The sequence below is a fragment of the Octodon degus genome, unplaced genomic scaffold, assembly GCF_000260255.1.
Source record: "Octodon degus isolate 3935 unplaced genomic scaffold, OctDeg1.0 scaffold00232, whole genome shotgun sequence".
NCBI classification, from domain to species: domain Eukaryota; kingdom Metazoa; phylum Chordata; class Mammalia; order Rodentia; family Octodontidae; genus Octodon; species Octodon degus.
The window spans coordinates 597,975-612,963 of record NW_004524808.1 but is presented as its reverse complement, the minus strand read 5'-3'; the positions used below and the strand labels follow the sequence as shown (position 1 = coordinate 612,963).

Here is a 14,989-nt window from a genome sequence, read left to right as displayed (position 1 = left end):
AAGTACATTTGAGAAGATATTCTCTGGAGATCTGACAAAAATTCTAATGAATTATTTGTGTTTCTGTAAAGTTGGGGTTTATTTATTTAGGATAATGGACACAGTGAATAAAAAGACTAATTTCCTAGAAATAATTTTCTAAAGAAATAAATTAATTTTCTAGATGACATAATCTTTTAAAATTGTGATAGTGAATAACATTGAAGGAATCATGCCAAAATCCCACCAACAAACTCAATGTTACTAAGGAAATGGTGATCAGACGTGAGAAGAGGGAGAGAGGTTTGGTGAAAAGGATTCGGTTCTCAAAGTCAGAGCTGAGTCTCAACTTGGGAACTGCCATTTAAGAGCAGTGTGGCCATGGGTAAGGAACATAACCGGTTGATATTTCATGATTTCACACAGAGAATGTGAAGATTATGTAAATGAAATAATATGAATATGTTCAATACAGTGTCTGGTACACAGCAAGTGTTAAAAAAGTATTATTTATTTACTTAAGCTTGGGTGTCTGATTTAATTCACTTGCCACTATGGTCTCAAAACGTATCCATATTCTTACAAATTACTTGAGTTTATATTTCTTTATGGCGGAATGCTCTGCCACGTATAAATACCGTATTTTCTTTATTCACTCAATCTGGTGATGAACATATGGGCCACTTCCAAGACTTAGCAATTATGAATTATATTGCCATAAATATTGGTATGTCTGTCACCAATAGGATGTCTTTAACTCTTCTTTTATCTATAATTTTATTGAGAAACAAATAGTAATGAGACGGTTTCAAACCAAATTGGTAGGACAGTTTCAATAATTAACACATTGCATACATTCTTCCTAGTGGTTAATTGCTGTACAAGATGCAGACATGATATCCTATTTACAAACACCATTAGAACAAATCCCTCTATTCATTAATAGAATGTAACTATATATCTATCCTAACCGCTTTGAATACACAGATACAAAATGGACATTCATCTGTATCCCCTTTTTTGTTCAGTTCTGTTACTTGAATATTATTTAGTGGCTTGGTATTGGAGCTCAAGGGTTCAATTTTGACTCTACCTTAGATTCCCCTAAGACGCTTTTAAAAGAAGCCATTGTCTGAAGCCATTCCATACCAATTACACCAGAGTATCCTGGGAAGGATCCAGGCACTGGTATCTGGAAAAAGCCCTTCAAGGAATTCTAACATGCATTGAGGATTGGGCACCAGTGAAAATCTTTTCTATACACTTGGAAATTGGTGGCAGTCTTGCAAGTCTCCATCGGCAAGATCTTATTGCCTCCTGAGTTAGATTCTTTCTTTCTATCTTATAAGGAAAAGTATTTTCTTATAAGGAAGTAACATCAGTCTTCGCAGCTTCTATCACTGCTTCTTGCTCTGCTTTCTGCAGAAAGGGTGAAACCTGTTTCTCCATGGCCTGTGAAATGTTCTAATCCATGGGATCGAGTACCTATTTCCTTCAACTTGCTTCCGGGATTTGAGCCCGTTCTCCCCATTTGGTCCATGATTTTTTCTCCGTGTGCTGCTGAAGATGAGGAGATACTACATCATAGGGGAGATCCCATCAGTTTGGGGCAGAACCAGGTCACTAGCAACAATCATTTAAGATACTGCGCATCTATTAAATCAGAGATGAGATTAGTTTTTGTGGCAGGTATACCACACTGCTGGCACAACAAATGTAGTTCTATTTCTGTTAATGCTTTTCTAGTATTTATACTTTTAATACTCATGTATAGAACTTTACATATATTTTTACTAAATTCTTTCTTTCATTCAAAAAGACTTACTATGCTAAGTACTTGGCACATGGAGGCAAATAAAATAGACTTGGTTCTTAATTTTAATGGGGTTTAGAATTTAAATGAAAGATAAAAAGATACTTACAATGAGGTTTAAAGTCTCTTTAGCTACCTGAGAGCTCAGAATCACTTTATGTCTGACAGTGTCCTGAAGTCCTTTCACCAGGGGACAAGCTGTCTCTACCTGAGCCTCTGAAAGCTCCTGATACATCCACATAACACAGGGCCCTATACACATAGTCTTTTCCTTTTCCTGCTAATGCAAGACTGTTTTATCCGTGTCAGTTTTTTTTTTCAGCCTGCCATTCTTCCTAGACTGTCCTTTCCTTTTAGAATGTCAGATCACAAGAAAGATGGTTATAACTTTCTTTCTTTTTTTCTTTTCTTTCTCTCTCTTTTTTTTTTTTTTGCTCTGAATGCCTTCAGGGCAGGTTTGCCTGGCTTGAGTTGTGGGGATCGAACCACAGCAACCTGAGCCTGACTGCTTTGTTGCAGCAGCCACTTAAAGAACTGAGCTAAGGGGCAGGCCCCCAAGATGGTTATAACTTTCTACAAGCTTTGTGCCATCTGTTTTTCTTCATTTGAGAGACAGGACAGACTAGATTCAGTCTGCTTACCTGCCTGTCTGCCTGCCTCCCCCACTTCCTTCCTCTCCCTCCACTGTTTTAAACTCTGGAGACAGCTCACACTAGGTCTCTTCTTTTTCCCTAGACAGTTGTTCTTCTTTGGAAGAACATTGTCTCTACTAAAATGGTTTCTTCTTGACCAATGTACATGCAGTTCTAAGAAATTCTATATACTTCCCAATATTTTTATCTCTGCATAACATTAAATGAAAAGTTATTGTTAATAAGGTCCACTTTATATTATTGCATGCCAGGTTTGAATGTGAACTGTTACAAAATGTTTACTGAGAGCTCTGTCTTCGGAAGCTGAAGCTAAATGTTTACTGTGTTCCAAACAGTACACAGCTAAGTGTGAAATAGCTACTAAAATGCAATTAATCAGAAGATGTTTTCAAAACCTAACTTTTCCTTCCCTCCTGTCTCTTCCTTCTTACATTTTTAAAAAATAGAAGCCAGGGCCTTGCACAAGCAAAGCAAATGTTTATTACTGAGCCACATCCTCAGCCTCATAGCTAATCTTTATTGAACAGAGACTTGTTAATGTGTTGGATCAAGTTTTTCATACACATTTTTCATATTTATAAAGAGAAAACTGAGGCTTAGAAAAGATGAAGTTATTTGCCCTTGACCACAGTTAATTAGGTCTGACTTTGAAGATCCTGCTCTGAACATCTTTATGTAACTAAGACTAAGAGGCTTCTATAAAGAGAACTAAGGCAGCTACTGTAAGAAACAAATGTTATGGGACCTTCTGGAATCCTCCCCAACATGTTCCACCTCTTTATGATGGCCTCTTGTCTGAGCTCTTCACAGCAGACAGATGTCTAGGAAATGTCCAGAACAGGTAGCATCTGAGACATTCTCTGCTTCCACAAACAAGTAGAGTTCACAAACTATCTCTTAGAAGGTTCTCACAACAGTTTCAATGTAGCAACCCAGTGCCTATATAAACTTCAGCTGCTTTCAGGATCTTGGATTGCACATTTTATTTTCTATCTACTTTATCATCCTGTTTCTAGGTTAGGAGTTGCTAACTGGCCTCTGCCACTTGATTTGGTTTTGACTGTCTACTCTGTTCTCCTGTGCAGTGTAACAGTCTACAAAGGGCAGCTGCTGGCTCTCTTCATCTGTCATGTTGACTGCATGTTCCTGTAGGCACAAATGATCTTAGTACTCTACTTGGTTGTAGGTTGACAAGGAAGAAATTCAGGGCCCTCTCCTTATTCTCATTATGGCATGAGACACTGTCTCAGTTTAGCTGGCACATACCATGTTGCAACCTGCGTCAAAATGAATGAATTCTACATACAAGGAGAGGGGGCAAGGCAGGAAGATGCTTTGAAGCTGGGCATGGCTGGCAATGGGCTCAACTCATTCATGGCTGGAACTACCTTTGGAGAAATTAGTGCTCATCTTTGAAAAATAATTTCTCTTTGCCTCCATCTCTATTTCCATTGCAGCTTCCCTAATAAAGAATGATTATGTAGTTTAATCATTTTAACATAATAAATGAGATAAACTGAGTGCATACCACAGCCACAGAAAAGATTAATGATGTTACTATACACATGGTATAGTTATTTCAATGGCCTAAAGTATAAAAAGGTAGTTTCTCCCAATATCTGGAAAGAAATCTTTTATTATTTATGTTTTGAGCTAAAGTAGCTGTTCTTAAAATAGCAAATGACTCAATGTCTGTAATTTTTTATAGGAAACTTCTGAAGATATAACAACTACACAGAGGGAACATGTCATTTAGCACCTTCTTTTGATCACCACTTGAAGGCAGAAGTCGAACTGTAACAATGGCAACTACTTCAGCAGGGGGCTTGCCTTGCTCCTCCCATAGGATGCATTTTGTGACTAATCACAGCGACCAAGCCCCACAGAACTTCTCAGGAGCAGCAAATGGTACTAAGTGTCACATGGAGGAACAATTACTATCTACTTTGTTAACAATATTCTACTCTGTCATTTTCATCGTGGGACTGGTTGGAAACATAATTGCCCTCTATGTATTTCTGGGCATCCACCGCAAGAGAAATTCCATTCAAATTTACCTACTTAACGTAGCCATTGCAGACCTTCTGCTCATTTTCTGTCTTCCTTTCCGAATAATGTATCACATTAACCAAAATAAGTGGACATTAGGTGTGATTCTCTGCAAGGTTGTAGGAACACTATTTTATATGAATATGTACATCAGCATTATTTTGCTTGGATTCATCAGTTTGGATCGTTACATAAAAATTAATCGGTCTATACAACAACGGAGGGCAATAACAACCAAACAAAGTATTTATGTTTGCTGTATAGTATGGACAATTGCTCTTGCTGGATTTTTGACTATGATTATTTTAACACTTAAGAAAGGTGGGCATAATTCCACAATGTGTTTTCATTACAGAGATAAGCATAATGCAAAAGGAGAAGCAATTTTTAACTTCATTCTTGTGGCAATGTTCTGGCTGATTTTCCTACTGATAATCCTTTCATATATTAAGATTGGCAAAAATTTACTGAGAATTTCTAAAAAGAGGTCAAAATTTCCTAATTCTGGTAAATATGCCACTACAGCTCGAAATTCCTTTATTGTATTACTCATTTTTACTCTATGCTTTGTCCCCTACCATGGCTTTCGATTCATATATATTTCTTCACAGCTAAATGAATCATCTTGTTATTGGAAAGAAATCGTTCACACAACCAATGAGATTATGCTGGCTCTTTCATCTTTCAATAGCTGCTTAGACCCAGTCATGTATTTTCTGATGTCCAGTAATATTCGCAAAATAATGTGTCAACTTCTCTTTAGACGATTCCAAGGTGAAGCAAGCAGAAGTGAAAGCACTTCAGAATTTAAGCCAGGATACTCCCTGCATGATACATCTGCAGCAGCTAAACTGCAGTTTAACTCCAAAGGTACTTGAGGCACACATTAAAGGGATGACACAATCTAATCTCTTAATTCCTTGAATATCAAAAAAATTATGGCATAACGCTTTAGCATTTATAAAACAGACCTTCTCAAAGTTCTGTTCATATTTGTGATAATTTCATTTGCTTAACTGCAAGAAATTTCAAGGCAAAGAAAAGCTTACACTTATCACTGAATTTTAAACCTGCATGTAAAAGCTTCTCAAAATATATTGCTAAACTAGCACTCTTAACATGGATTAGGAAGTTAAGTGAAATTCATGGAATTAACAACAAAATGATTAAAGGAAGTATCAGTTTGTCCCAAACTACTAAAGTAATTTCCAGAATCAAGTACTTAATATTAATTTAAAATACATTAACTAATTTGGGGGCTTACTTCAAATATCCAAAAATATATGTTGTGTCTTTTTAAAAGCCTGTATAACTTGTCACTATATTCATTTATGCACAAATCTATATTAACAGATTAAATAATAAAATTTTAATAAAAATAAGATCACCCTTATCTTTATTGCTTAGATAAAATAGAAATAATTTAAGTACTGTCAGTAAAAATCAAATAGAAAAGCAAGAAGGAGGACTTAAATCTATACCTTACTTAAAAGAGAATAAAAAATAATTCAGCCATCTCAGTTACACTAATAGAGTAAAACTGAAGATGTGCATACTTTATGCACAAGTTCACTGCAAGGTATATATTTTATAGAATTATTCAAGTATGTACACAAGAAAATGTGTTATGATGTTCAGTGAACTGTTCATGATACTAAATAATTGGGAATAATGTATCAGCAAAAGCATGGAGAGGGGCCGGGGAGATGGCTCAGTAGAATAAGCACTTTCCTGGTAAGTGCAAGGGCCTGAGTTCAAGACCTGGTTCCATTAAAAAAAAAAAAAAGCATGGAGAAGCAAATCAGTTCATTCATGCCATGGAATACCACACAGCACCTCACTGTAATCAGTTATACCCACACACCAACATGAGGAAAGTTCACAAATAATGTTGAATAAAAAAGAAAACCACACAGATTTGCGAAAGGCAATGTACTATATGAACTGTCTTATGTAGAATAGAAAAACACATAAAAATGTGTTCTTTATGGATTCAAATATATACATGCACAATAAAAATATAAAACATGCATGGTAATAAACATAACATATATCCCTTCCTAAGGTTAATACTAATATCTGGAGAGATTTGGCATAAACATGGAAAAATGTTAATGTCTATTAAATTTGGGTGCTAGCTACATGGGAATTATATCATTTTGCATACACTAGGTATTTAAAATATTTCACTTAACAATAAAAAATTTATGGATTAGCATTAAAAGGAGCAAAGAAGTTTTTGTGGCTGTTAGAAAATAATTGGCAGTTGAGTGTGGTAGCACACACCTGTAACACTAGCTCTTTGAGAGGCTAAGGTAAGAGGATTGGGCTGGGGATATAGCTCAATGGTACAGTGCTTGCCCGGCAAGTGCAAGGTCCTAATTCAATTTCTCATACAACAAAACAAAACAACAAAGAAACAAGCAAGAAGATTGCAGTTTCAGCCCAGTCTGTGCAACGCAGTGACTTTTTGAGACCTTGTCTCTACATAAAAATAAAAAGGGCTGGAGATGTAGCTTAGGGTTAAGGTACTGAGTTCAATTCCCAGTACTGGAAAAAAATATGGACAATAAGTTCTAAGAGAAAGAGATCTTTGCTTCCGTCCATCACTAACTCCCCAGAGCTTAATGTATTATTTGGTACATAGGAAATCAATATATAAGTATATGACAGATTGAATGAAAGAATAAGTGGGTTGAAGGATAAATGAGACAGCAATAAAGGGAGGAGAGGTACTTAGAAGAAAAAAATGAGGTATGCTTAGCTATTTTTCCTAGTCAATCTATCTAGGTATGGCTGCACAAACCATCATAGAATTGCAGTCTAGAAAGGAATCATTAGGCAAGTCTTGAAAGTTTGGTCAATGTTTGTTCAGTTCTTTGGGCAGATGCAGAACTAGAATACCACTGACTGACAAATTCCAAACATCCATTCATAAGTTTCTATCACAGAATGAAGTTTTTTTTTAATAATCATGATATTTCTTAGAGCTCTAGGTAAGCCACTGGCCAGGAAATCAATGTTAAAGAGCATGAAGATTTCTGTTAGAGCTTGTATAAAGCTGGTGTTCAGTTAACCATAGGTTAGCAAGCAGACACAACTGGTTGAATGTAAAAGGGTATGCAAGTTGGTAACTTTCTATTTCAGAGACACTCTTTGGAAAGGTTTTCATTTCACCTAAGAGTAAGGGTGGATGCAGAAACGTTTTTGTTTTAAATGTCAAAGCAAAATCATATTTAAAAAACAAGTATGAAATCTGCAGAAAAATTAAACCTGCAGGAAAAATATTATTTTAATCACTTTGTGCTGACAGTGTTAACAAATATTATCTAAATGAAATCCAGCATCTCTGTTTGTATTATTTTAAATAATTAAAAACTTTGATTTTCCTTTATAGTCTCAATAATTAAAACTTACTTTATAATACTGGCAAACATTTTATATCCCTTCATGTCTATATCCTAAACACACAGTTTTAATGGTTAAATTATATTAGCAATTATTATTGTTCAGTTTAAGGAACATTAAAATAAATACAGTTGTAGAAGTTACCTCATTTTTAATATTAGAAATGTTCCTATAAAGCTTTCCACAATGGTATTCTTAAAATTCTGTAAAAGTATATTTAGTTACTTCTTGCTACAAATTTATTTGCAAAAAAGTATTTGTAATAAAAGTCAATCTGTAATCATATAATGGACTGTTCACTAATCAAAGTTTCCCTTATAAGCTGAATCCTGAGACTATTTCACCATTTTTAGAAAAACGTGCTACTGACTTACCAAATTTAAGGTTGTGTATGACGTATACTCTTTTGTTTCTTATTGAGCATTGACTGGTGTGTGCAAGCAGAAAATATTGTTCTAGTTCCTTTGAATCTGGCTTTAGAAATGCACAGCATAAGGAAATATCAAGGGATATACGTATCCTCGCCCTGTGAGACTTTCAGAGCAAGTTTATAACTGACATTTTACAGATGCAAAACCAAACAAGGGCAAAATGCACTGCCTGGCTGCCACGGTGAAGCTTCAGTGCTGAGTACTCCTGTGAATTCTGGGAAAGTAGTCTTATAGAGCTAGTTTTGGAGGGGGTTAAATTACTATGATGCTATCAGCAAAAAAAAAAAAGATTATTCTCTTCTAGTATGAAAGGTTTTCTTTTAAACTTGTAAAATGGATTAGTCCTGTTGATATACAAATAAAACTAATATATAATTACAGCTTTCAGGAACACAAAAAAATTGGGAAAGCAGGGATACATTGATAAATAGTGCTGTTTCTATTGAAAATAAAAAGGCAACTCACAGCTTTATCACATCACACCAAAACAATTACAGTATAAATAGATTAAAAAATCAAATGTAAATAATGAGACCAGGGCTGGGGATATAGCTCAGGGGTGCCTGACATTCATGAGGTTGAGAGTTCGATTCCCAGAACCAAAAATAAAAAACAAAAAACCATAAATAACGAGACCATTAAAAGATTGAGAAACATACTTAAATTCATCTGTACATGGGAAAGAATTTTCTGTTTACAAAACAATTGAAATAGGGAAAAATTCACAGATTTGTTTAAAATTTAGATTTTTCTTTGTGAAAAACCATAAATAACAATAAAAGCACAAAGCAGGAAAAATATTCACAACAGATACGACATCTGCTAGGAGACTTTTATGCCAGGTACCAAGACACACCATCAGCCACTATTTTGGATTGAAGGAATGCATTTGAAACTCTGGAGAGTCTGAATCATGACAAGTCAGCTGAGAGAGAAGTCAGGGCTTACTCTCGTGCTGGATGATGCAGGTCTTCTGGCAAGGCTGGGAGCCCAGCTGAGTGGCTGCAGTGTCTCAGCTCAGTTTGGGTTTGCAGGTGAAGATCTGTTGAGTTGGCTGGGAGGCGGCAACAAGGGGGGCAGAACTGGAAAGGGGGTTCTGAGATTTATCCTCAACTTCTGTTTTGCCTCTTATTTCTCTCCTTCGAGTTCATATGCAACAAGATGGGATGCACAGCAAAACTGTACTTATTATATGCTCTTTACTCTGCTAGATGCTTCACATGCATTATTATCATCATTAAATCTTCACTGTATTTGTGATGCAAGCAGCAGTTGTATTTTGTGTGAAAGAGGATGTAAGTTTGTAAGTTTCTATTTCAGAGACACTCTTTGGAAAGGTTTTCATTTCACCTAAGAGTAAGGGTGGTTACAGGAATTTTTTTGTTTTAAAAAGCAGAAGTTGCCATTACTATGCATTTGGGGTAAAAATGAAATAAAATTAGATCATGTTACCCTCATTAATTTTGCTTCCAGCCCATGAAATGCATAAGGAAGTAAGATGAGCTTTGGAAAAAGTTTCTAATTAAGATTTGGGTACAGGTGTTGATAAAAATGCATACAATCTCTTGTTTGCTTTAATAAGCCATACAATCATTTCAGGAGCAATAGTTGTTAGCTATAATCTGATTTTGTAATTTCACATTTTTCTTAGTAGTAAAACATTTCAATGCACAGAGAAGGGAGGCAACATAACAGGCAGTTAATCACCCATTACTCAAATTGAACAAATATTAATGTTTTGGTCTCAAAATTTTTCTCACACCCATAAACAAAATCTAAAAAGTTAGATGTACTAAACTCACCCACATTTCCCCTCCTCAAGTCTATTTCCTACACTAGGATAGGATATATCATTCTGATGTACAATTTTATAGTTTTACAATACACATATGTATAATAATATGTACTTTAAAATGTTTACACAATGGTATCTGCATATGTCTTTTCATAATTTTCTCACTCAAATTATATTTATCTATATTGATAACATGGAAATTTTATTTATTCATTTTCACTGGTGCAGTGTTTTACAGTATAACAAACAATAGTTCATTTCTCCATTTCCCTGAATAATGGGCAGCAGGCGGTAAAAACCACATTTAAGCACAGTGTTCTGTATACCCTGTGCTGTAGTGTGGAGGTTCTCTATGGTTGACACTTAGGAGCACAAACACTTAGACTTCAGTGAAGTCCCACCCCTTCCACTTCTAGACAGAAACAAACTTCCATTTACCCACATCCTCACTACTGTTTTTTTTTTTTTAAATTTCTTTTACTGTCAATCTGACAGATGCCAAGTGGTATCACATTGTGATTTTAATCTGTACTTGTCTAATTACTCAAATTGAGCAACAGCTCATATGTTTTGGCTTACAGATTTTTCTCTAGGGTGAATAGCCATTCTTTTTATTCTATGATTTTTTTTTTGAACCAGGGATTGAACTCAGGCCCTTGCTCTTGCCAGGCAAGTGCTAATTCTACTGAGCTATCTCCCCGGCCCCCTGAAGTATTTTTTAATGTTTTTTCTTACTTTTCCCTTTTTTCCCATGACCTATTTATCTTCTGAAAAGGTTGTTGACATATTTCTTTGTATCTCTTGAACACTAATCTTTCTTGTTTATATGGATTGCAAATAACTTCTACTAGTATAGCTTATCTTTTATTTTGGTTATGGTTTCCTTTGTTAGACACTATATTCTTTTATTTAAGTATTTTGTACAAGGTCTACAGGGTCTCACTACACAGATTGGATTCACAGTGATCCTCCTGTTTTCGGCCTCCCAAGCACTGGGATTATAGGTGCACACCACCACATCCAGTCTCAATTGCCATTTTAGGGTGCCCCAGGGGCAGGGCCAGTATGGCAGGCCAGGGATGGAACCCTAGTCGCTCCGCCTGCTTAAGCAGGCACTTTAGTCTGTTGAGCTATGTGGCTGGCTCATTCTTTGCTAGATACAAACAAAGAAAAAAAATCCAGGCCAATAAATCTAGATAAACACTACATCTCTGGTATACATTTCTTAAAGACTAAGCTTAAAGTACTTGTACCTGAAATTATCCAATAATTAAACAACTTCACATTTAGTTATAAATAGTTCAGAGGTGACAAATTATGTGTTTCTTGAGAATACAAAAATAGAAATGTTTTCTGAGCATTAAACTATAAAACTCAAAAACACCTGAGTAGAGCTATGTAAAATATTTTTTTGGAAGGGATGAGACAGGATCTGTTATGTTGCCCAGGTTGTCCTCAAAATCCTAGGCTCAGATGATCCTTTTGCCTCAGCATTCTGAGTAACTTGGACAGGACTATAGGTATGCCAACCCTGTGCCTAGCAATGCAAAAAGAATTGAAAGAAGTAGAAAGTGGAATGTTGTAGGCAGCTGAATTAGATAGAAATAGGCAGCCAGACAGGGCTAGACATTCAAGGAGACAATATAGAAGTCAAGATGACTTTGCAACTTTGGAAGAGACAGATAATTCTGCTTTGGGCCAGACCTCATGACAAAAGAGGAAACACAGCTACATGCTTCCATAGGGATGGGCATCAGGGATTGATATTCTAAATAGGTATCAATCACCTTGAAAGAGCCCAAAGGAGTCACTAACCCAAGCCCTGACAGGAAGAGACCCTGTCTAGTATTCATCTTGCCAGGTGATTCTTGTCCTCATTTGGTACTGGATTTAATCAAGATTACCTGAGCAATGGCACTTGTAATCTCATTGGTTGACCATAGTTTTGTCCCACCTCGTGCCCACCTAAGTGAGTTCCCATGTTCTCTACCACCTTAGACCCACCTCAATACATGGTTTTACAGTATAAAAGTCACTGGAACAGACAGCTTCCTGGGGACAACCCATTCCCCCTTCTGTTCTTCTCTTGGACAGAAGCTTTCTTTCCCCCAATAAATATTCTGCGCATAAAAAATAAGTAAAAATTACAAAAAAACAAAAAAGAGTAGAAAGTCTCTTACCAGATAACTTGATTAAATGTTTTAATATATCTAAGGAAAAGATACTGATAGTGCCCATCCAAATACAGCCCAGGGGATTAGTCTTGGCCAGAGTACTATAATCCTATTGTAAGGCCATAGCAAGAATTATGGTGCAGGTGAATCCAATAGATTTTCTTATCTCAATGTCACTAAACATTACTGAATAATGTCCTCAGGAGAGGCGGTCTAATGGATAGGTCAAAAAGGTAGATGATGCAGTCAGACTGCTGGAGTTCAAAGTTTGGTTATACCACTTACGTAACTTTGGCCACATTCTATTTCCTTTACTGAGAAAATAGGAATAATAGCAGTACCTCACTTGCAGGGGTGTTAGGAGGACTAAAGGAGGTTATAAATCCATCTGGTAAGTAGGAAACACTGAATGCATTATTCAAATGCCAAGGGAAAGGCAGGGAAAAGCACAAAATGCAATGGTCAGAAGTTGATGGTAAAGGTCTGAACTAGCAAGACATACAGCAGAAGTCCTTAGTTTTCATTAATAACAGTGATGTCTAGGACAGGAAAGGTGGCAGATCCACTTCCTTTTAAGCTAGTCAGAAGCAAGCAGGTATAAGGAGAATGTGAGAGCACCTTCTGGCAAGATGCCAGAAGAAAACATGTTAAAATATATCCCATCTTTGGCTTTGTTCTGTGTGATCAGAGTGGCAGACGTGCTTACCATGTTGCATTGGACATGAGGCCAAGTCATGTTTACTAAAAACCTGGCTCAGAAGCACAAACTCAGGCAGCAATGATAATCACTCTACTGCATCATGTTTTCAAATTCTGTCAAACAGCAAATTTTGAGACCAAAAGTTCTTAATGCCTTCCACTAACACTGCTGGAATAGCTGTTATAGATAGTTCCTTTGTGTACAGTTCTATGTCTGCTGCCCTTTCTGGAATCCTATCAATTATGAAGACTTTCTAGCACCCCCACCCCTCCCTCTACTTTTTTCCTTTCCATTCCTTTACTCGGCAGCACCTTTTTCTCTTCCTCAATTCATTTGTCTGTTTCCTCACTTTCTCTTTTAATTGCCTCTCTCACCGTTTAATGCCCTCTTCGCTTGTGTTCCTTTCCCATTTGTCAAAAGCAGAAATGTTTCATATCTATGTGGAAATTTAGCTTGTACTCAAAAGAAAAGCAGTTTCCTCTATATTTAAAAAAAAACACGTTCAGCTGGTTACAAAGGGAACTGACAGGTTTGCATGCATGTTCACATTCAGTTCCCTTTTGTGGCCAGTGAAACTTGAAAAACACAGGAACATGTACGGTCAGCTTTGGTGGGACAGATTATGGGCTTGTGAATGTCCACGGCAAAGCAGGGTGAGGAGGCAGCTAAGTAAGGAAATGTGAGTCTCCTGGTCCAATAGCCTTTTCTTGTCTTAAACAATAAAATCGTGAGTAATTAGTATGACCTAGCGTGATAGAGGAAAAGCTACCCTACCTGGCTAAACTATCATCTTTTTACATCCTTTCAGCCTCCACTATTGGATACGTCAACGAGTTTATCCAACTCTCAGAATCAAATAAATTATTGGGAAGTTTTTACTGACTGACAATTTTACTGTTCACCCCCACAGATTAATATTCTGGAAAGAGGAAAGAAAGATCATTGAAGGAAAAATGAAAAATACAAAGGAAACAGGATAGATTTGCAGCACATTTAATATACCTTTCAATGTAAGGAAGAATTGAAACAATACAATACCTCTGAGACTAAGTAGGACACAGTGGTTGTCTCTTTACAAAGCATAAGTTCCTCTTCTTTGAGGAACATTAGCTAAGAAATTGGGGACTTTGAAGTATACATACTTTATTGATGTCTAAAGAAAGAGCCAATTTACTGCAGAGTTTTGGGACAGAGTCATTGAACTCACTATGTAGCCCAGGCTGGCCTTGGACTTGAGGTGATCCCCTTGACTCAGCCTCCCAAGTGCTGGCATTATAGGCATGTGTCACACAATCCACTGCACTTTGGGGAAAACAATACATAAGTTTATTTAGAACATTAAAACTGCAAGTATATTATAGGAAATGTAGATTAAAACCAGTACAAATTCTATGCTGCTCATCTCATCCAGAGGTACAGTCTACTTCCCCATACTCTGAATCTGGGCAGATATTGAGATCTTCTGTGACAGTAAAAATATAGTGGACCTTGTGTGATAAGCAAGCAAGGCCTTAGGAAGCCTTATAGTTGCGAGTGTTGCTTTCTTGGAGCCCTGTGATTATCTCACTATAAATTATTCCAGGATGAAATAATCACACTGAGGGATGCTGAGCCTGCCCAACCGACCCAGGTAATGTCCGGCATGTAAATAAAGACACTTTGGACCATCTAACCTTAGTTAAGCCATCAGATAACCAAGCTGCATGAATAACCACAGGTGAGATTCAGAATTGCGTAGCCAAGCCCAGAGTAAATTGCATAATTGAGAGTGAATAAACATTTTTTTTTGTGTTAAGACACCAAGTGGGGTGGTGGTTTCCCTGAAGTAACACATAAACAATGCATGTAAAACATAAATGAAGAGAATGTGTAAAATTAGTTTCTAAAACTGTGACAATGAATGTAAGAAATTTATTTAACAAAAAACACAATACATGGAAGTATTTTGCTTGAAAGCTATGTGTGTGCACACGTATGTGTGTGTGCG

The 14,989-nt window shown here is 36.5% G+C and overlaps 2 protein-coding genes across 9 annotated transcripts in view; one reads left to right on the top strand and one right to left on the bottom strand.

Annotated features, from left to right (window-relative positions):
- Gpr34 (G protein-coupled receptor 34) overlaps positions 1-5,843 on the top strand; it is a 7,931-nt gene extending 2,088 nt beyond the window's left edge. Inside the window, exon 3 of the mRNA XM_004645568.3 lies at positions 4,154-5,843. Within this exon, the coding sequence (XP_004645625.1) occupies positions 4,248-5,372 (1,125 nt within the window). The 5' untranslated portion in view covers positions 4,154-4,247 and the 3' untranslated portion in view covers positions 5,373-5,843. The remainder of the gene's footprint in view (positions 1-4,153) is intronic.
- Cask (calcium/calmodulin dependent serine protein kinase) overlaps positions 1-14,989 on the bottom strand; it is a 514,903-nt gene that overhangs the window by 180,153 nt on the left and 319,761 nt on the right. The window lies entirely within an intron of this gene.